This window comes from Furipterus horrens, unplaced genomic scaffold (assembly GCF_987537825.1).
Source record: "Furipterus horrens unplaced genomic scaffold, mFurHor1.1.pri manual_scaffold_9, whole genome shotgun sequence".
Classification (NCBI taxonomy): Eukaryota; Metazoa; Chordata; class Mammalia; order Chiroptera; family Furipteridae; genus Furipterus; species Furipterus horrens.
Window position 1 is genome coordinate 30,528,781 of NW_028327179.1, and position 22,585 is coordinate 30,551,365.

The 22,585-nt window shown below is 37.4% G+C and overlaps 1 protein-coding gene across 1 annotated transcript in view; it reads right to left on the bottom strand.

Moving 5' to 3' along the window:
* The window catches only part of PPP1R9A (protein phosphatase 1 regulatory subunit 9A), a 266,168-nt gene that overhangs the window by 16,785 nt on the left and 226,798 nt on the right, over positions 1-22,585 (bottom strand). Inside the window, exons 13-16 of the mRNA XM_090287220.1 lie at positions 9,465-9,622; positions 8,688-8,988; positions 1,192-1,279; positions 1,009-1,092 (exon numbers count right to left, since the gene is read on the bottom strand). Of these exons, the coding sequence (XP_090143346.1) occupies positions 1,009-1,092; positions 1,192-1,279; positions 8,688-8,988; positions 9,465-9,622 (631 nt within the window). The remainder of the gene's footprint in view (positions 1-1,008; positions 1,093-1,191; positions 1,280-8,687; positions 8,989-9,464; positions 9,623-22,585) is intronic.

Sequence of the window (22,585 nt, forward strand, 5' to 3'; positions counted from 1 at the left end):
AAAATAATATTCAATGTAAACTGTAAATGAAAAATTTTTTAAAGCATTAAATGCATAGGTACCTGAAGATGATATGAATGTCAGAAAGACACCAGCCAGGAGGCACAAGCCACAGCTAATTGGTATTAATTGCTTCTTGCATAATCCTGGGGTAATTAATTAAATTATGTAAAGGTGAAGTTCTTCATCAATAAAGTATGGTATTACTATCAGACCTCCTGACCTTATTATAAGGAGCAAATAAAATGATAAATATAAAACTTCTCTGTAACTTGCAAATGGTTGTGTTTATTATTATTTTTGAATAACTCCCTATGTGCCAGGCACCATTTTAAATGTTTTACATGAAAACTCATTTCACCCTTAATACTAACGTTATAAGGTAGATACTGTTATTACCCTCATTTCGCATATGAGAAAATGGGAGACACAGAGGCAGATAACTTGTCTGAAATTTTAAAGGTGAGAGCTCTGATTCAAACCCAGAAAGCTGAACTTCAGAGCTAAATGCTTTACTATCTTTTTACATATACCTAAGTTTAAAATGAAGTTATCTCAGAACAAAATTGGGAAAAGTTGACAACATGCTGTACAAAGCCCAGTTCTCTAAAGGCCAGTCTTTACCGAACAGTAAGCAGAGAGGATAAGGCCTAAAAACAAACAGCCACGTCCAGCAAGAGGCGGTAGTCGTTCTTTCATGCACATGGACTGAAGAATCTTGAAAGTCAACAGGTACTTGATATCACAGAGATATAATTATGCTGTATTTAGATAAATATTTGGTGAAACTATTCATGTGATCATAATTCTGCCATTAAGCCAATGGATATACCCAAGGCCTGGTGTAGGTTTTAACTGAAGTAAGAAAAATAGAAACTGTGAAATTCTTCTTTCATCTCACCTTGAGGTCTACCAAAGATAATGACCACTGATTTTGGTTAACAATGGAAGGGGGCCAGAAAGTTCAGATACAGAGATAAATCTGTGTTCTTAATCACTCACCCGTACCTGCTACCTGGAGAAAACCTATGGGACTCTTTTTCTTTTTCTCTCCATTTCTTTCCCTTGTTGGAGTTCCTTCGCAACGGTGCCCTATAATGACAGTGCACAGTCAGAAAAGGAAAGCTGGCATTTTCTCCTTTAGTCCTCCTTTTATAGAGGGCTTTACTCTTTACATTATAAGGTGCTTACCCCAGAGCCACAAATTTCCGCTTAATTTTTCCTCCTTGTACCACCAATGACCTGGATGCCCTTGGGGATCTGGGACCTTTGGCACCATCTAGAATACACAGGTATGTAAAAAAAAGCCAATTATTATTTTTTTAAAGCCATGAGTCAAAAGTCAATGCATCATCTCTGAAGGGATTTGCCTCAATCTCTAACTGTAAAAGAAAATAAAGCACACTTCCTTTTTTTCTTTAAAGATAAAGGAGACATAGCTCTGTTGAGGAACATTCAGTTAAGCCAGGAGATGTCCTGTTGGACCGAGGCCCAGTATACATCACAAAGAGCTTTAGCTTCAAATATATTTTGGAATGAACGAAATAAAGAAGAATAAACACTATCAAATCACCCTCTACATCAAAAGCAGGGACCAACATGACTTTCCTTTTGTTCCTCTGCCTTCTGACAGGAACCCAGCCCCCTTATCTCTCAAGTCCAGAACAGAAAGGCATCCTGAGTCAGATAGACTTAGGGAGAAAGTGAGAGTCAGAGCTTTCCCTGCTGGTGTCTCCCTTGCTGCGCTTGCCTGTGGCCACTCCCGGGATGGAGGAGGGCAGGACATGGGGAGGATGTTCTTAGCAGGGGCTCAGCGCTAAGACATTGATATCTCTTAAAGTTCTCTCTTTAAAGTTAGGGTGGAGCATAACTTGGCTGGCCTCCCGTGATGCTGAAGACGCCAAACGCTCCTCAGTGTTTGGAGCTGAGTCATCTTGGCCTCTTTGAGTTTTGCTAGCTCTCTGAATGGCAGCAGCTGCTGGAAATGGGGACACTCGAACTAATGCCAAAAACCAACCAGTGGAGAGGCCTTGAGAATGGAGTTCAATGTCAAGTGAAGGAGCTAGATTCTACTGGTACAATTTATTCCACTTTGGACAAGGCAGATAACTCCTAAGACACTATCTGGAACTATCTAGCAAAGGATGATGTTTTGTGTTATCTTCTAGCATATCCAGTTATCTGAGATAATTAACACAGGATGTTTTAATTTTGATGCATATTAGAGTGTGAAACTACTCCTCCCTGACTGTCTGTTGGTGTCTGTCTATATCTCTTTAAAATTAAAAAAGACTCCAGCAACTTCCTGGTGTGGAGTACAGAGAGTAGTCCTTCTAAAAAGGGTTCAATTAACCATGCAGGTTAATTTTTCTTATAATATTATTTATTTCAGGAGAAATTTCTTAACACACATACTTACAAAACATGCAGTACACACACAGTTCTCATTAAGGGGTCTATATTCAAAACTCTGAAGAAGCACAGGATGTTGACAAACACTCTGAGGATTTTTCACAATGTGCTTTGCGTATTTTGAGCCCATGATACTTAGGTTACAATAATTCCTTGAAATGCCCTGGCTGGAATGGTTCAGTTGGTTGGGTGTTGTCCACAAAGCGAAAGGTCACTGGTTTGATTCTCAGTCAGGGCACGTGCCTGGGTGGAGGGTTTGGTTGTCGGTTGGGGTGTGTGCCAGAGGCAACTGATCGATGTTTCTCTCTCACATCCATGTTTTTCTCCCTCTTTTCCCCTCCCTCTAAAATCAACAAGCATGTCCTCAGGTGAGGATAAAAAAATAATAATAAATAAAATAAAATACAAGAGTGAGAAATAGGTCCATGTCAAAATATACTTCTCACCTCATATTATGAGTATTTGCATCATTACTCTTTGGGTAACTGAACTAAACAGGCACAGGTGAGGACACAGACACACAAAGAAAATCCACAGACGTGGCACAAATACCCACTGAGGTGATTTTGCTAATGGACATTAAAAAAAAAAAGAAGCAGAATTTCAATTATCCTAAGAGAAGCCAAAGAAAAGAAAGTGCTGGGTTCTTCCAGATGAATCCTAAAGCAACTCTTAACGGCTAGGGCTGTGCAAAGTTACGAAGGAGACGGTTAATTACTTTCTGAATGAGAGGTGGCTGGGAGATGCGTTCCCGAGTGGTGGGAGGGCCAGGTGAGACGGGGTACATGGAAACACTCCGCAACCTCTGCAAGTTGCAGTCTTGGGACCAAAAGCCTGATTCTGCCCATGGCAGAGCCTGCTGCTAGGCAACCTCACACTTGCCAAAGTGTGTTCCAAGGAACACTTAGATGAATGCTTTCAAAAGGCTGAATTCAGGGGCAAGATTAAGTAATAATGCACTTTCCCATTCTGAATCAATCAAGTACACATTAATGGGCATCAGAATTTCTAGCCTGCCTCAAAACGAACATTGGTATGTTATGATTTCAGAAAAAGGAAATGTGACATTTTTGTTAGTTTACTTAGCTTTATGTAAAAGTTCTATTAGGCTTTCTGAAATCTCTCAAACACTACTTTCGTAAGCAATTAGAAGTCTGGTGACCTGGTTCTTGTTTTCTTTCTTTTCTTTTTCTTTCTTTCTTCCTTTCTTCCTTTCTTTCTTTCTTCCTTCCTTCCTTCTTCCCTCTCTCCCTCCCTCCCTCCCTCCCTTCCTTCCTTTCTTTCTTTCTTTCTTCCTCTTTCTTTTTCTTTTTAATCTTCACTTGAGGATATGTTTATGGACTTTTTAGAGAGAGAAAGGGAGAAAGAAAAAAAATATCGATGTGAGGGAGAAATAGTGATCAGTTGCCTCCTGTACACACCCCGACTTGGGATCAAACCCACCACCTTTTTGGTGTACAGGAAGATGCTCCAACCAACTGACCCACCTGGCCAGGGCTGGTCCGTGTTTTCAAAGGTAATGAAAGATCTTCTGACAGCTAAATACAAAGGACTTTATGGACTTCATTCTCTTCAATCTCACTGCAACAGGACTCTTGACTACCTCTCCCTTTATTGTGGGAACTCCCAAACCTACCTCCCAGGCCTTCCTTCTCTCCTGAGCACACAACCTCCTTTATTACAGAATGAGTTGATTATCTTTTCCCCTTAAGGTTTCTGATTTCCTATTTTCTATTCAAGACAAGACCACATTTTCTGAGGCTAGAAGCCCTGTGGTCAGTTTTGACCCCCTTTCTCCCTGCTATATCTAGTCAGCATGTCTTTCAGAGATTCTTGCATATTTCCTGTCACTGTCTACTGCTCCTCCTTAGAGGTGATCAGCTCAGCGTGTCTCCTAACTCACCTTCCCACACCCAGTGCCTTTCCCTGTTTATTCCTCTGCTCAAAAATCTTGTGGTTTTCTAGTAAAGGAAGGTAGCAAAGGTATTTAAATTCAACAGCTGTAGACTTACCTGTTCGAGTTTATGTGCAACCATTCTAAACCATGTAAACAAACTAGTTCTGGCATGCCGGACCAGGCTCATTTCTTTAAATTCATCTCCTGTGTGCCTGCCTCCAGCAATGCCATCTCTCCCTGCTCGACACACCTTCCTACCTACCCTTTTTGTTTTTCCAGTTCTTCAGTGGTTACCCTAACTGTATGTTCTTTGTCACATCTTGTTTAACAACATCACCCTCCTGTGAGCAATGAGAAAATGTACTATCTTTATATGTATAAAGGCCTAATGCAACATATTAATAGGAAATGAATTTGTAAATAATTCTACTTGCTAGGACATTAATTCAACAAAGTTTTTGAAGGCATGTTCTGTGCTAGGCAATGTGCTAATAGCTACATATAAAATTAGAATCATAATCTCTAGAAATCACCAGTAGAAAACCAATAGTGCTTAATTTACTCTAATTAATCTTGTCTGAATGAAGGCCTATTGCTGTGTAAGTTTAGAGATCAAAAATTCAGTATGAGGTTACTCAGAGAATAGGCACTGGAAAAGTATGTTCATGCTTCCCACTACCATATAACTTGTTCTACAAACCTCGAGAAATAATCTTTTACTTCCTCTAATTTTAACTGAAATGAGTTTAGATGCTCACCATTTAGGCAGTTAAAACATGACTCTTTCTATCTTAGTTTCAATTGAGGTCCCATAAATACAACAACAAAATGATAACTTGTGAATGCAGTATTGACACCGCTGAGAAAACACCCAGCTTCAATGAGGTGTTCAATAACACCAGAGCCGCATCCTCAGCACTGCAATCCAGCACAGCTATAACAGTGATTACCTTCGTAGTCACCTGATAGGCCAAAAGCAATGGTGTATTACTTTTTTAAAAAATCAACCGATAGGTAAAGGGCAACCAATGACTAAGACATTTTCACAGTTTATCTGGCAATGTTTGGTGGAAGAAAACGTTTGTCGAAACTGGGGGTCAGCAAGCTTTTTCTATAAAGGGACAGTCAGTAACAAATTTAGGCTTGTGGGCTCTTATCTCTGTTGCAACTGCTCAACTCAGCTGCTACAGCATGAAAGAAGACAGTATGGAACTGCATGAGTGTGGCTGTGTTCCAATCAGACTTTATAAGGACAGGTGAAGGCTGGATTTGGTTTGATGATCTCTGTTCTAGAAGACCTGCATTGGTCATCTGCAGAGGCATACTTATTAATTCACCCAAGAAACTTATTATGCATCAATTATATGCCATACTCTTTTAGGGGGTTAAAAATACAAAGATGAACAAGATGAATGAGAAAACTGGCTCACATTTGACAACTTGATCACTTATTATCATACACAAAGTGATAGAAGCAGAAGTAACAGTGCGAACATTTCTGTGGGATGAGAAGACAATAATTCACTCTGCCTGGGAATGGGGTGGGGGTACTAAGGATCTAGGGAAGGAGATGAGATTTAAGTTGGGCTCTGAAGAAGGACTAGACATTTCCTGGAGTGGAGTATTAGGTAAGAATGTAAATATGAAGTCTAGTTTTTACTAATGAGTATCATTAAAACGCCATTCTGGTTTATTTATTGATGAGCCAATGAGTTGTAAGAAAACCACACATATAAACACACACAGAAGGATAGCAGGTTAATCATACTTCACCTCTGAGCTATCTAGGTCTGCGTAGTGAATTAGTCTCAGATAGCAAAGAATGCAAGGATTTCTCAGAATGCTGTTCTCCAGATTGGATTTTAAGGACAATGAAGCTAGATCCTGAAATGTCATAAAATTGGAAGCATAGTATTTTCCCAGTGTTCCAATGATACTGAAGTCCATCTTGGGAACTAGGAAGGGAGTCCTTGAGGGACATGAAAGAGCCATACTAATGGTGGTGCTCCAATGACACAAGCAGTCATCGGTCAGCCCAGTCTAATGAGCATATTCCATACACATGTCTAGTTAAACTTTAATTGTATGCTCGCTGATTTCTGAACCTAACAACCAGAAGAGAACAAGACATATGAATGAAGCTGGTTATTATATAAGCTTACCTCCCGAAGTAAATCAGAAAATTAATATTCTGGTTTAGAAATTATTTTTTTCTAAGCTTAAACAGCATGAATCAGTCCCTCCGAACTTGATTAAAATAGGTTACTTTCTGAAAGTCAGCTGGCTGACAGGTCTTCTTGACATCTTTTAATTCAAGGTTCAGCAGAGCCTGAAAGTGGAAGGCAAGCAGTATAGAGCCTTCCCACTTGTTGTTGTTGGTGGTGGCGGTTGTGGGGCATCAGAGAAACAAAGTGTGTCACAAAACAAACAAGCAATAAATGAGAGAGAGACACACATACAGGAACAGACTGGCAGACACTGACTCTATTCTGCAACGGCCTTGAGGGGAAGTATGGAATCTCACAGTTGTATATTTAGCCTTTAGCACAATGTCTGACACAGCGTAGATGCTCAATAACTATTTGTGGAATGAATACACGAACGAACAGATTAATGTCAATAAATATTGAAGGTATAGAAACTTACGATTGGAGACTTCTATCAGGAGAAGAAAAGAATGTGAGGCACTGCTTTCATCTGGTCACAGTTAATACCTAACAATGGTTTTCATACTAGCAACTGAGTATTAAGTTGTTGCTTTTATAATTTAAATTATATTTATTGACTTTAGAGAGAGAGGAAGGGGGAGGAAGAAGAGAGACAGACTTTAAGAGTTTCAGGTATTTTAGGCCTTTTTTTTTTTCTTTCTTATAGATTTAGAATCAGGTTGCCAAGTTCCACAAAATGTCTGTTGGACAGAATCCCTAGATCAGTATGGACAGAAATGAGATTTCTCTTTTGCTATTTAATTTTTTTTAATGACAAAATAATTTTACAGTGCACAAATATATATCCACCACCTAGCTTCTACAATTTCCATCTTGCTACATTTTTTTTATCATATAGCCATCCCACTCTACTCATCTATTAATCCATTAATTTTTAATTGCATTTCAGAGTAAGTTGCAGATACTTCACCCTTATACACATCAAAATATTTATTTTATATAATTACTTTATATCTTGTGTGTATTGTGTGAATGTATATACACGTACACACACAGCAGGTGACAATCATGATGGCTTGTCTAATATATATATAATATATACTATATATATTATATGTATTTCAGATGTGAAAGATAATACAGTTGACCCTTGAACAACATGGGTTTGCATGGCATGGGTCCACTTATGCATAGCTTTTTTACAATAAATATACAATCTGCCCTCTGTATCTCTGGGTTTTGCATCCATGGATTCAACCAACCATGAATTAAAAATAGTATTTTTGATCTTTGGTTGGAAATGTATGGATAGGGAGGGCCAACTGTACACTTTATTCTATACCATTTTATATAAGGGATTTGAGCATTCACGAATTTTAGTACCTGTGGCGGATCCTGGAACCCCCCCATGGATACTTAGGGACAACTGTAGTTCAGTTTTTGGGAAGTCAAAATTTGTATGTGAATCTTTGTGTGAGGGTCAGTGTTCCTAGACCTACAAAGTTGAAGGGTCACTATGTAGCCCAGTCTACTTGGTTACTTTAAAAGAACATGTCAGATGTGATAGGAAGAGAATAAACCTACTCTTTAGTTATCTCTGGATCATTTAACTTGTTTAAACAGGAATTTGTTACTTCTATATATTAAAACATATTATTAAAAAGACAAATATCTATTGACACTGCTTTGGAATTCTGTTATTAATTCTAGGAACCTTTAAAAAAATTTAATTGACTAATCTCCCTGCACTATCTTTGTCATAGCTTTCTATCACATTCTTTCATAACATAAATCATTATTGTGAAAATTTCTTCTAAATAAAAACCAAATTGATGGGTTAATACCTATATCACTTTTGTCTTCAAATATATATGCTTTTCTATATGACTGTTTTAGTGTTTATTGAAACTTGGCTACTATTCCACAAAATCTCTAGAAGGCCTCCTGAAGAATTTCCTTTATTAGTAAACTTGTGGAGAGCTAAAGAAGTAAAATTACTAACCGGGTACGAAAAGATAATAAATAAATAAATAAATGAAAGGGGGATGTTCTCTTATCCTATAGCATAATCAAAAAAGTGATATTATTAGCTGTGAGAAGACAAAGGACTTAGAATTATGAGAGAAAAAAAAGCCATTTTTATATTGCACAAATCAAGGTGTTAGTGAAGGTAGACAAAACGAAAGGAGAACAAAAAAATTGAATAGTACCTTTTTCTCGTGCTGCTTTCTTGGTGGTATCTTGATGGTGGCAGGGAGAGTCTTCCATTTCACGATCAGATTTTGAAGGAGAGGAGAGTGATGTATCTCCCCAACCAGAGGAGGAGGCCTCCCTTTCTGAGGGCACTGGTCCTTCAAATTCAACTGTGTGGTCAGACTCCAAGAAGGGCACACTGCCAGCCATGGAGATGAGGGATGGAGCACCAGAATCTGATTCTGGAGAGGAAGTTCTCAAACCCTTGGGCAGAAGTGATTTGGTAATACACATGCGGTTACAGAAACTGTTAGACGGCTATTGCTCTAAGGGCATCAGTTCCATGCAATACTTACTTTGAAATCAGATCAACCTTTTTTCTAGTAAATACCCATGAAAACCGATTTTGTTTGTTGGTTTACAAAAGAGACTCCATAGTTCACAATAACTCACCATATTACCATTGTAACTAAAACAGAAACCTAAGACATATAGAAACAATTACTTGTACATTCTGTATTTCCCACTAGGTAAAACCAAATGCTGAATATCAAAAAGATCATCATGAAATATGACAATATGGATAATGCTCTAGGTTAGTTCATTGAATGAGTACAGAAAGAATTTGAATTACAACAATGTATCAAGTTGAGTAAGGATTCTGGAGACAGAAAAGTGAATTATTACAGCTATTTCCAACTAGGTCATTGAGTCTGATTACAGAAAATCAATAAAAGGTAGGAGCAAGGACACAGCCTAACACTGTAAGTCAGAAAACAGCCAAGGGTGCTCACCTTTCGCTCTAGACTATCCTCCCCATCTGTTGAACTGACACTATCATAGAGTCTTGTCCGAGAGGGCCTCTGGCGTCTGTTCTTCACGGAGAGCTGGGCCCGCGTTTTCAGTGCTTTAGAATCCAGGCGCTCGGTCTCTGGGATGGCTTCATTCAAGTCTAAGGAAAGAACATTGCAAAAGAGTCAAGGAGAGAAACTTTGGAGAGGATTGATCCAGAGACCACAAACACTGATAACAAAATCTTGGTAATACCAGCCAAGAAACAGGTGACAATCATGATGGCCTAATATCCTAGAGATAATAAAAAAAATAAAAAAAATAAAAAAAATCAGGGATATCTAAAAGAAATGTACAAAGCCTTAGGGGGAATAAACCGGACACTTAAGATAACCAAGGCAACAACAAAGATCTAAGATCCAAAGAGCACAAAACCATCCTACAACATAATTATAAAAATCACTGATTTGTTTTTATTTATTTATGTGTATGTATGTTGGAGCATTTCATGAACAAATACATAAGAGGAAGGTCTATCAAAGTTGGGAGATCTTAGAAACTGAGGGCAAAAACCTACAGAAGTAAGGTGCCTGGTCAAGTATAGGTAACAAAGACGACCATCAGCGTAACTTTTCTTGAGCAAAATTTACAAATAGGCTTTTACCATTTTACCTTTTCAGAGTGGCAGTCATTAAATGAAATCTTAATGGTCAAGAAATTAATAATTAAGTACTTCTGGATTTAAGTTTTTAAAATAAAGCAAATAACTGAGTTGTAAAAAAAAATTAAGTACTGCTATTAATAGAATAAAACAATTTCTTACAGTAGCATTACCCCAGGAAATTCCTTTTCACAGTGTTATTATAAAGGTGTGCTCTGAATACATTATATCACAAAACTAAAACAAGTAAGTACTTCAGGTTGTACCTCTCTTACCTATGGAACTTAGCACTTGGCATATGATTCTAACAAACATATTTTTCCCCGGGAGATACATCTGTTGAATGACATTATTTAAAGAAGATTTTGACTTTTCAGTTTCTGTATTTGAAAGAAAAGTGAATATTCAGAAAAGTCAGACTATTCAGGTATGTATAAAGGACAGCTAACTATTTTCTAGTAGTCTTTATTTTTTACATGTCAATGGAGAAAAAAATAATGTCCTTGATTGATCACTTTAATGTCCTCCTTCCATTAAAATCTAAATTTGCAGCTACCCATTAAGAGTTCATTAATTGTGGTAATTGAGAAAGAACCAACCTCACAAGATCTTGTTTACATAAAAATTTGAAAATACCAAATAGATGAAAGCAATAATATAACTAGATATACTGTCATACATGCATATTTTATAGCTTATCTGTTTCATACTTGGATTTTATGTTCTATGACACAAAGTACTGTCACATACACCATCTCCTGTGTTCCTCACAGGAGCTGTAAGAGACAAGCAGCTAAGTATGTTTTTCCTCTCCTGAGCTCAAAGAACTTGAGTGACTTCCTGTCATTTACCTAGCTAGTTGATGAGATCCCATGATTATTCTAGCTTTTTTGACTCTCAGGCTACTACTCTGTGCACTTCAATTTAGTTAGTGTTAAACAAGTTATTAGAATAAGATTTTAATGCCAGTAGAGTTGTGTTTTCAGTTATAAAATCACATATCGTGTGACTAGTTTAAGAAATTTATTCTCCAATAGAGAAGTAAATGAAATATTACCATTAACCTTCCACATAAGTGTTAAGAGAGCATAAAAATGGAGACATTGGAAACCATAAAAAAAAAAAAAAACTCTCAGATGACTTCTTGTTTGGTTTAATAACAGCTTTGGTTACTTGGTGACAAAAAGACCTAAGGAGGAAGCTCAGTCTACTCTTGTGAATATGGCTCCATTTGCAATGGACCCTTGGCCCTGGGGGACCCGACACAGCACTCAACATCCAGGACTGCAGTAGCGACCCCATCACTAGGTACTGAGCAGAGTGAGCAAACAGGAGAACTACGTCTCAGCAGGGTTTAGAACGTACAGAGTTTATTCTGGGACTTCTGGCTCCACCGCTATTCAGTAATTTTCCTGTTACTCGTGTCAGTCAACCCCAAATGGCAGTCTGGTATATCTGCTTTAATATCAGCTACCACTGACCAGGGTGTAACCTCTGAAGCACACACACAGTCAGCTGTAATCTGCAAAGCAGTGCCTTTAAGCCATCATCTAAGTGCCCAACAATGCAGCACACCTGACTAACAATTTTTAAGTACCTGAAAACAAAGACCTCGGGGCCACTTTATAATAGTTATTCATGGATTACAAATCAGTAATTTATATTCCAACTGAAAAAGGAGTTTTAAAGTAAAAAATTGGAAAAATGGAATGTAGCTGAGATCATTTACTTCAACAGCTCTTGTACCAGGAGGAAGTCAGAAGGAACGCTGTCCTGGAGACACCACAAGTCGCGTCGCCCTTGGGAGTATTGGAGGAGATATGAGAAAAGGAGGCCTTGTGTACAGGGTTATGCTGCTGGTACTGCAAGAGCAATCTGGGCAACCATTAGAGACTATCTTTTTCCTTCCTGTCAGAGAGGAATCAGAATATTATAATTCAAAAGAACTGGAAAGATTCTAGCCCACCCTTCTTTCTCAGACAGGAAAATTAAGGCTGTAAGGTTACCAACTTCTCCTCTAACTGTATCACAGTTACTCTGTGGAGGAGACTGGACAGAGTTCAGTCTCAGAAGCTTGTGCTTCTAGAAGGTCACTCTCAAGTCTGAAAGGAAATGTCACAAGTCATCTGCCGTCTTTGAAACCTCTTTTTACTCTTTATGTTCCAAACAAAAATACATGTCAAAGGCAAATTTTGCCAATTCCCAGAAGTATACAGCACCAGAATAAAATAAAAATAATTGAGGAATTTTTATTTGGCTTTATGTTTATCCAAGAAATAAAATTCTTACATAACAAAATGATCTGTCAGTTCTGTGGCTGGTGCTGTGGCAAGAGAAATCCCACCAGCATAATGGTTCTAAGCTCTGTGCTCCTACATGTAAGGGCTTAGGTGGCCAAATCCTCTCACCATCGTTCATTCTCTACAGAGATCTCAATCAATAGCACGGGACTACTTTCAGGAACCGAAGACCCTGGGTTCCTCCTCCACCCCTTCTCTCCAGGGCATTTTGCTCCATTGTCCCTAAGAATCAGAGGAAAGTTTCATTTTCCTGTCTCCTTTCTTCTCTGTTCTTTCTTTTAGGCCCTCCGGTCTCTGAAATAGCTTTTTTTATTTTTTTCTGACTCAAATTCAACTAGACATACAAAAGAAGAGCAGACTCAAGTGAATCAATGAGTATAGACAGACAAATACAGAAAAGATATAAAGTAGCTGATGATAGAGCAATTTTAAGTGGGTGGGACTCCGCCTCAGTATACCTGCCTCTTAAGAATAGCTTCATTATTACAGCTTTGAATTGGATCCTTTGAAAGAAATTTAATAGATTCGAATATGACTTTAGCAGATGTTATGAAAAATGTTCTGTGAAATTGGGATGCAATATATCATATTACACAGAGATCAGTTCCCTAAAGTAATGCTGTGAGTCACGCCGTTTTTTCACTAGATTGACGTTATTTTTGACGTAAATGGAATGCTGCCCACGGCTCAGACACAGGCAGCAGGGGAAGGAGGAGAATGGAGCAGCATGACAATGGGGTCCCCTCCGCATTCTTATGCGCATTATTCTTCTCAAAAACAGTCAGACCTTATACCATCATGCTGCCTGGCTTGTGCTATTATCACTGAACTGCTGAGCATAATGCAACGCTTGGTGCATATCATTCACAGTCACTGCAGGTTCATAAAAGGTGGACCCATGGGGCTTTGGGTTCGCACATACAGCGTTAAGAGGTAGGTTTATGTATTGCGCAGGGGCGGTGTGAAATAGTTACCATGGAGGTAGTCTGGGGGTTAGACTTCCTTGAAAAGAACCCAGAACAGTGGCTCTGAGACTAAATTGGGCAATTTACCAGTACCCTGTCCCTCAGAATCCTCAACAGCAAAACTGACATGATAATAACATAACACAATAATAATTGCATTTTGAGGACTAAATGCATAAAAAAGATATGTAAGGGCTTAAAAGAATGACTGGTACACAATAACCAATCAATAAATATCTATTTACTGACAATGAAAAGCTTAGCAAGATAGTCTTAAGTGACTAAAACAACTTGTGGAACAATATGTATATTCACCATAAATATTAAAAAAGAGCAACATAAAATATATTATCTAATGGTAAATACACGCATATAATTGCATAAAGGAAAAAAAACATGAGAAAGATACACTTTGGACAGATAGATAAGGATGGTCACTTCCAAAGAAGGTATTAGATTTGGAGATGTTGGTCAACAGGTACTTTAATCTAATTTATAATGTTAACATTTTCTTGTATTATGTATTTTCTGCATTTATGTATTACTTATGTAGTTAAAATTAATTAAAAAGAAAAAAAACCCGATTCAGCACAATTTCTTTACAGACATCTTCATTCCATTCTAATCTGATAACTCTGGGTTGTAGGACTCAGTATTCCCAAATGTTAGTCCTGGTAACTGCCAAAACCCACATGACTACCAGCCTTCTCCAGGGGAGGAGGCTGCTCTGTCACGACATCTGTAAAGAGTCTGCCTGCCTTGCTACTTGACTAACTGCCTGAATTTTTGGCCTTAATAAAGCGCTATGGCTTAGCTTCCAGTTACTACTTTGTTTTAGCATCATACTGGGAAGATGTATGGAATCAGAAACCGTAATCTGAGACCAAGTTACACTACTTCAGCTCATCTTATGATAACACCTTGGTTAGGAACCTGTCCCTGGGCACCTCTCACCCTCAACTTTATTAATAGTTGGTTTCTTTATAACTACTAAAAGTTGATAAATTTTCTATCCCAAGTAGTATTCATACAATTTTAGAAAGCTGATTTCTTATTGTTTCAGAACAAGCAGAAAATTATTGATGTTTCCTAATCTTTTAATTAGGTCTGAGTTTATTGTTGCATGAACTATACATTTCACTTGCTAATCTTTGAAAAATGTTAAGGAATTCATTTTTTTACCTCTTTGTCAATAAACGCAATTTCAAAACTATCCATATATCCTATGAAGCATAATTTGGTTATGAGTTCTTTAGTGCAGTCTGATACCCAAAGTTAAGCTTCTTTATCATAAGGTTAACCTGTACTCCTGTTCTCAGATGGCAGAAAGGTCTGAATTCTGCTAGCCACATCTCAGCAATGAGTCTTCAGTAATGCCACTAGACTTCTGTAGAGGTAGTGGCCATGAGTCAGAAAACTATGTGAGTTGTCCTAATTCCCATCATATATCATTTGAAACTCTTGTAAGAGTTGCTTGATTCACAAACTATGAAAGGATACAGAATATAGATGTAGACAACATGGAAATGCATTTAAATATCTTAGGAGTCCTTCAGTGTCAGACATCTTTACAATCTGATAGAAAAGATCTGCATAACCTAAAATTCAAAGAAATGTAAAATCTCACTGGTTAGAAATGACAGACTTCTGTGAGTTGAACTATGAGGTTATGTGCAAAAGCTGGGTCTCGGAAGGTGGGATGTGTAAATATCTCCTTCTTGACATTATAGTGTCTTTGACATGACAACAATATTCTGTGCTCTCATTCAAGAATCTAATCAGTTTCTCAGTCAAATATCTCTGGACATTAGTAATCCCAAGCATGCTAATTAGGCAATTCCCCAAATTGTGTGTGTGTGTGTGTGTGTGTGTGTATCAAGATTTTATTTATTTATTTTTACAGAGAGGGTAAGGGAGGGAGAAAGAGAGGGAGAGAAACATCAACGTCTGGTTGCCTCTCGCATGCCCCCAACTGGGGACCTGGCCCATAACCTAGGCATGTGACCTGACTGGGAATGGAAGATGTGACCCTTCAGTTGACAGTCTGGTGCTCAATCCACTGAGCCACATCAGCCAGGGCGATATTTTAATATTATAACTTCCTTGATTAGTATAGGAAGAATTCAGGTCTTATGCCTTTGGCAGAAAATAACCTAAGTTACTTGAGCTAACAGTTGTTGGCCAAGGAAGCCATAGGAAAGTATCTTTTTCCCATGCCTGCCCAATCAATGAAAGTAAGACCTAGATATGTACAGCATTAGAAGAAAATTAAAATTTAACACTTGTAAGTATAATATAATATAAAAATTTCTTAAGCACTCATGAAGACTGCCGGTTGCTAATAATAGTACTTTACAAAGGAAATCAAACATAACAAAATTATAAATGCAAGTTTCAGTGTAGCTGTTCAATTAGCTGTTTCTAAATAGGGACTAAATATTCAAAGTTTCCTTAATAGTGATTTGTAAACCAAATTCAAATGTTTAAAAAACTAGGTCTTTGATAATGAAACCTGAATAAACCAAACAATTTTAAAACCAAAATAAAAATCCAGATGGCTTTTGTGATGTTCCCAAACCCTTCTGTTTCATTTTTTTTTTTTAAATCATAATCAATAGAGTTTTTACTTCCTAATGTTTCTTAAATTTCCTTGTAAGTGGAATTTCCTCTAGGTCTCAGGCATAATTACAATACAGTATGGAAGTAGAATAGAATACTGCTTTATGTCCACCTAAAGGAATTGAGTTACAACCTGTTGTTAGTGCCCACATTACTATTAAAAATCTTCAGGACCTAGATACTGTAACTATTGAAACAATATGGTTGGCACAATGTTCAAAATCATATACACAAAGAGAATTTTCTGGTCCTCATTCCAGAAATAGCTGTTCACTGTTGAGTTTTCATTTTATAGATACTGTAATCTCATGATTGATTGGATTTCTCTCTGGGCTGGCAGAAATCTTAAGCAGAATGTGTGGCCCATCACAACCTATAGGAATGTACTTCATATACAAACCACTCCCTGCATCATCTTCTCCTTCCTGTTTTTATATCCCCCGATTCTGATCCCAGCCTATTCTTTTAGTCAGTTGACCTTAGCAATAATGACATGGTATCTTCCAATCTATATAATTAGAATTCCATGCTAAGCCAGAGCACTTATAAAATTCAAGAAGCATTTCAGAATACAGTTATCTTGTGAAGTTTTCTTGAAAAGGGACTATATCCCGCATTTGGGTTAAAATGGTCTTTACTTCCAGAAGATCATAATCTACCTTATAGTTTGACTGCAAACAAATAAAACTCAAAAGCCAAAATAAAATATAAAGTAGCCTGCTTTTCCTAAAAAGGACATAAAATTACTAAGTTTAAGCTCATTCTGACAAAGTAACTTGTTTTCTACCAAAACAACTTCAGATATCTCCTTGCACTAATGCGTACCTCCGTATGATGGAAGGGTCTGGTGACTTCTATGAACTTACAGCAATAAAAGGAGAGTTGTCATTTTGCAACCAAATGCCTCCTTTTGAATGCCATGTTGGTTTGGCAACAAAAGTCTCTCTGGTTAACACAAAGACAGATGCAAAACTTGCACAAAAGTTTACAGGCACTTTAGGTGCTCTGTGTTTTGAGGAAGAGGGCAGATTTTGAGTTTAATGACATGCAAAAAACAATCAATCAGTATTGATTTCTTGTTCCTTTGGTGTGTTCATGAAAATCTTCCATAGTGATTTACTGCAAATTTTCACCCTTTAATTACAATTCAGTAATATCTCATGGTCAAAATTATGTACTGGGGATTAAGAGTTATTAAAAATAATTTGTTCTGGAAAAAATTAAAATTGTGCAAGTTTACCAAGAAACTAAACCTGAATTCATGATAAAGAAAGTTTGGCTCCACTCCAGATTCTCCTCCGCCCCAATTTAGAACTAAACAGTGCGACAGCATGAAATAGGCACCTCATCACTCTGTGTCTAACGCTGCTGTGCAAGACGCTCCTGATGACATAGTGCGAGATCCCCTTTCCTTTAATGACTTTCCATGCAATGAATTCTGGCTTTAATCATGCCTTTAACTTTATTTTAAAATTCTGGGTTCCAATGCTAAAAGTGAATGCTGAATGTACTCTCAGACTCTATTAGGAAATGAATCAGCCGTGGTGGTCGGGGTCTGGCCTGGCCTCACAGCTGCAGGTATCTGAAAAGAGCCATTCTCACTGAGGGCCCTGGGAGAGGCACAAAGGACAAAGGCCACAGAGGTTACAGTCTCGGCAGAAAATGATTTCTTGGTGGAGCCCGATGACCTCAGTCACTTCATGGATGTACATGTCTACCTAGTGTTGGCTTTTTTTTTTTCCATACTAAATCTTAGACTAATATTTTAAGCCTAAAAAAAAAAATCTTTTGTGGTTTTCTTCATTCCTATCTTTCAATTATGCTAGTTAAACTTTTTCTATTTTAAAGTATTTTATGTATACAAAAATTTATACCATATGTGTGAGTCACAAAAAAGGAGGAAAAAAAAGATACTCATGTGCTTACCATCAAGCCTAAAAAATAAAATTAGAACTTTTGAAGCCCTCTATGTGCCCCATTTCTAGTCATAGTCCTTGGTTATTTTTCTCCTGACTATTCCACACCGTATCCCTAAGGAATATAATGATTAATTTTGTTAGCTTTTTAACTTTATGTACATGCTAATGAACTGTACATAATATCCTGCAAACCATTTAGTTGGTTGTTGGCTCAAGTTGAAAGGTATGATTAGGGCTGATTTCTACTGCAGCTATCATAAGCAATGCTGCTGTGCACTTTTAGGATGTCTTTTAGTACACAGTGGCAAGTTTCTAGAGAGTGTGTGTATATATACATATATGGACTTATTGGGCCATAGAATTTATACATCTTCCATCTTACTGGATAATACCAAATTGTTTAAACAAAAAATTGTATGAATTTCTCTTTTTTTCTGCATCCTAGCAAGCATATATTACTGTGAAACTATCTTAGCCACAAACTTGATCTTTACTAATAACCTTGAATGTTTACATACATTCACCAACCTTGGGTTTCCTCTTTTGTGAACTGATTGCTTATGTCTTTTGTCAGTTTAGTTCTGTTTTCCTGTGATTGGTGTGAGTTCTTAGTATATTCTGGATAACAGCCCTTTTTCTTAATTATATGGGCTATAAATACCTTCTCTCAATTTTTGGCATTTCTTTCCAAGTTCTTTATAGTGTCTTTTGAAGACGGATTTTCTTAAGATTACTGTGGTCAGGTTTATCAACCTTTTTATATGATTTGGAATTTTGTGTCTTAGGAAATCATATAAATATTCTCGTACATTTCCTTTTAAAAGGTTTGAATATTGCCTCTCATATTTGAATTTTTAGTACATTTGGAATCTATTTCATGAATGCTATGAGGTCAGATCCAATTTCATTTTCCTCTATTTGAGTAGTAAATTTTCCTAGCACCATTTGTTAGTCCATCCTTTCTCCCCTAATCTGCAGAGTCTGTTCTGTATTATTCTCAGATTGGCATAAATGGGTCAGTCTGTTTCCAGACTCCACTCTGTTGCCCTGGTCTACTTGTCAACTGACGAGGCTACACCACACCATCTCAATCACTATTACTTTACAATGAATCTTGGTATCGGAAGGAACAAGTTCTTTCCAACTGTATTTCTTCAGGACTATCTTGACTATTCTGGGCCAAGTGTTGTTCCATATATTTTAGAAACAACTTGTTTAGTTCTAATAAAAAAAAAAATTATAAGGGCCCTATTTAAATTCTAACCAAAAACTATATGGAACATATGGATTAATTTGGAATAATGACATTTTTTATAATATTGAAGTTTCCTACTTCTTTGATTTATGGAAGTCTCCTTAAATATCTTTCCACAGGTCTTGAGCTTCTTTTGTTGAATTCATACTAGCTACCTTATCTTTTTTGTTGCTGTGATAATTGGTATCTTGTAAAAAAAAAAAATCACTAAGATCCTCAGACTACATTGATAAAACATGACCCAGCTCCTGTTATGCCTCAACACTGTTAATAGGTCACAATGCTTATAGAATTAAGTATACTCTTCTTCAGGCATTGAAAGCCTACAGTTACTCCAAGAATACCTAGTGGCACACCACTGACATAAGGCTCCGCCTTTCACATAAGGAAGGTCTACAAATCAGGGAAACATTATTCTGATTTTATTCATTTTTTTCTTTCCTTCAAACTCCTGCTCATTTCTGAAAATGTCTTCTATTTATTTGTCTTACATAAAACCCTTTATCTTCCCTACCCTTGACCCCAGCCCTCTTACAAATCATGTACTTTGCTGTATACTTAACAGGCCCACACACTGCTCTTTCTATCAAGTAGCCACCCTCCCTGTCACAAGTTAGTGTGCCACCAGGCTTTCAGGGTTCAGCATAACTTTTCTAAAGGGAAGGTACTTTCATAATCTGCCTTCATCTGATTTCCACCTTTCAGTCCTAGTCTTTCTTTCAGTATCTCTATGGAATATGCATAATTTTTCATTAACAAAGTCTTTAAAATACTTGAAGTTGAAAACAGTATTATAAGAATCCTGGAATATGGGGAAGCTTAGGAAGAGCCTGTTGTTAAAGTGACTTTTCTAGGGAATCTAATCAGACTAAGACTATGAACCTTTTCCCTACCATGATCTCTCTAACATGCGTGACTCTGCTCTTAGTCTAATGCTGACACAGCTAGCTGGGCAGTCACACACACATCTAGTCACTCCAGGGCACTTAGATACAATGCAGAAAACTCTTACATAGACCAAACTCCCTCGGGCACTAAGAAATGACAAACACTCAGCATGGCAGGAGGGCAAAATTAATTTCCACATTCTGAAACACATGTAAAATAATATTTGACTGGAACACTGTCACAAACTAGAAGGGGTTTAAGGCTTTTTTAAGTTCTTGGTGAAAAAAAAGTTATATTTGTTTTATATATTATAAGAAAAAAGCATTCAAATATATTAAATAATATAGGTGTATATATGTTCTATCAAACATTTAATGAGATATTTGAGTGGGCTTAGTTTATCGAGAGAACTGAACAAATGATGTTCAGATATAACTTTAATGTGGTAAATTTGTGCATGGTTTTAAAAATGGCTTTAGCATTGTAAAAATTTCCAATAATTTTTTTTAAACAACATTCATGGAATGCTGTCTTTTTAAAATATATATTAATTAATTAATTTTTTAACAAGGTTACTTTATTTTATTTTATTTTTTAATTTTATTTTATTTATCTGTTTTTAGAGAGAGGGGAAAAGAGAAAGAGAGGGAGAGAAACATCAAAGTGTGGTTGCCTCTCATGCACCCCCAACTGGGGACCTGGCGTGCAACCTAGCCATGTGCCCTGACTGGGAATCAAACCAGTGACACTTGGTTCGCAGGCCGACACTCAAGCCACTGAGCCACAGCAGCCAGGAATTTCCAATAATTTGATATTGAGAGTCACATAATGAATTCATCCCCTGGGATGCTCTGTCCTAGAAGAACATGGGTGCATGTGAAGAAAAGGCTGCTTATTTGCTTTCCCCTTCCCCTCTTTTCTTCCTGACTTCTCCACTCTCCCCTTACTTTCTCTTTCTTTCACTATTTCATTCAAACATCATTTTCATTGACCTATACTTGATAATCCTTTTGCTTCATTGAGCTGCCTCAAAGCCTGACAGTATGCTAATCAATAAAGCATCCAGTGCTTGGAAAGCAAATGAGAACTGGCCAGTCTCCAGGAGGGGGGGGAAGCAGAGCACTGAGTCCAAGGGGCAGGAACTGGCAGAACGGACTGCAGCGCCTGACGCTACCTGCTGCAGCAAGGTGTAGGCAGGAGACTGTGGGGATCCTCAAGTGCTGAATGGCCTGTGTCTGGTCTGCAGGTTTACTTCCTGTTCTAAACCTCTAGGACTTCAGCATTCCCTAGCAACAGAAGCAAAGGATCCATTAAGAAAAGTGCTTTCCAAAGCATTCCTATCTAGCTACTGACCAAGCCATTTAGTTTATGTGATCAAGCAATTGAAATTCAAGGAGATTTATCACTGACTGTCCTTGGCAACAAAACTGGAAGAGCGCCTCTTGACATGTATACCACTAATGTCTGAGATGACGGAGTCTACCTCTATTGCACAAGCATGGATGGGTTTCTCTGCATCTTCCTGTGAACTGACAGTGTTGCTAGGGAAACTGATAATTACATGGCAAAATGGAGGGTGTAGAAGGGAAAAAAGGTTCAGAAGAAGCGTAAGGTTTTGATCTAAATCAGCATGTTAATAGTACAGTTTGTTGATCTTCTGTAGTCATATAACTTAATAAATATCATTAATTATATGTCTGACAAGATACATATTCCTGAACTGAAAAAAATGAGCAGAAATGAATCAGCCTCTGAAAAGCTACTGGTTACTGATCACGCTTGTGCATATGCCACACAGGACATGTATTTACTATAAAACACAATTACTTTTACAAATTAAAATATTCAAACACAAGAAGAAATTTTGGGTTGATTTCTGAAATTTTACTTTAGAAATCAATCTTTCAGAGTTCCAGATATAAAAATTGTAATTGTATAAGAGCTCTAATAAAATTGCTTTTTTTTACCTCACAGACTAAGTCAGTCATATAGCCTCAATACGCCCTTTAGGGTGGGGGAGAAAGAAGTATTACTATTTACATATGATAGTAAAACCAACCCAGCTGAGTTGAAGGACCTTAATGAAGTCACACAGCTCTTCAGTAAATGGTAAGGTTGGAGCCTAAATACTCAAATTTAAGCTGTCCAGGAGGCATTAGACACAGACTGTACCTTATTAAGGGAACACCCAGAAAAAGAATATAAACTTAGTGAATGGATGCAAATCTTTAGATATCACTTCAATTTTAATGAAGATTTTCAATACTTTATATTTTCTGTGGTCATCTAACCATATGATCTAAACATGTATTTATAAAAAAATCTCATTGGAGAAATTTTAATACATGAGAAAGAGCATCACACAAAGCAGCTCATCAGTGAGCAGAGCTGTACTGCCTGTCCATCGCTGCATGTGACTGTCAGTCCTCACATGACATCCATGACATCGTTGCTGCACATTCTTCTGTTTCCCCCTTTTCCCAGGGACCACTAGGTAGCTATTTTAACCAAAAGTT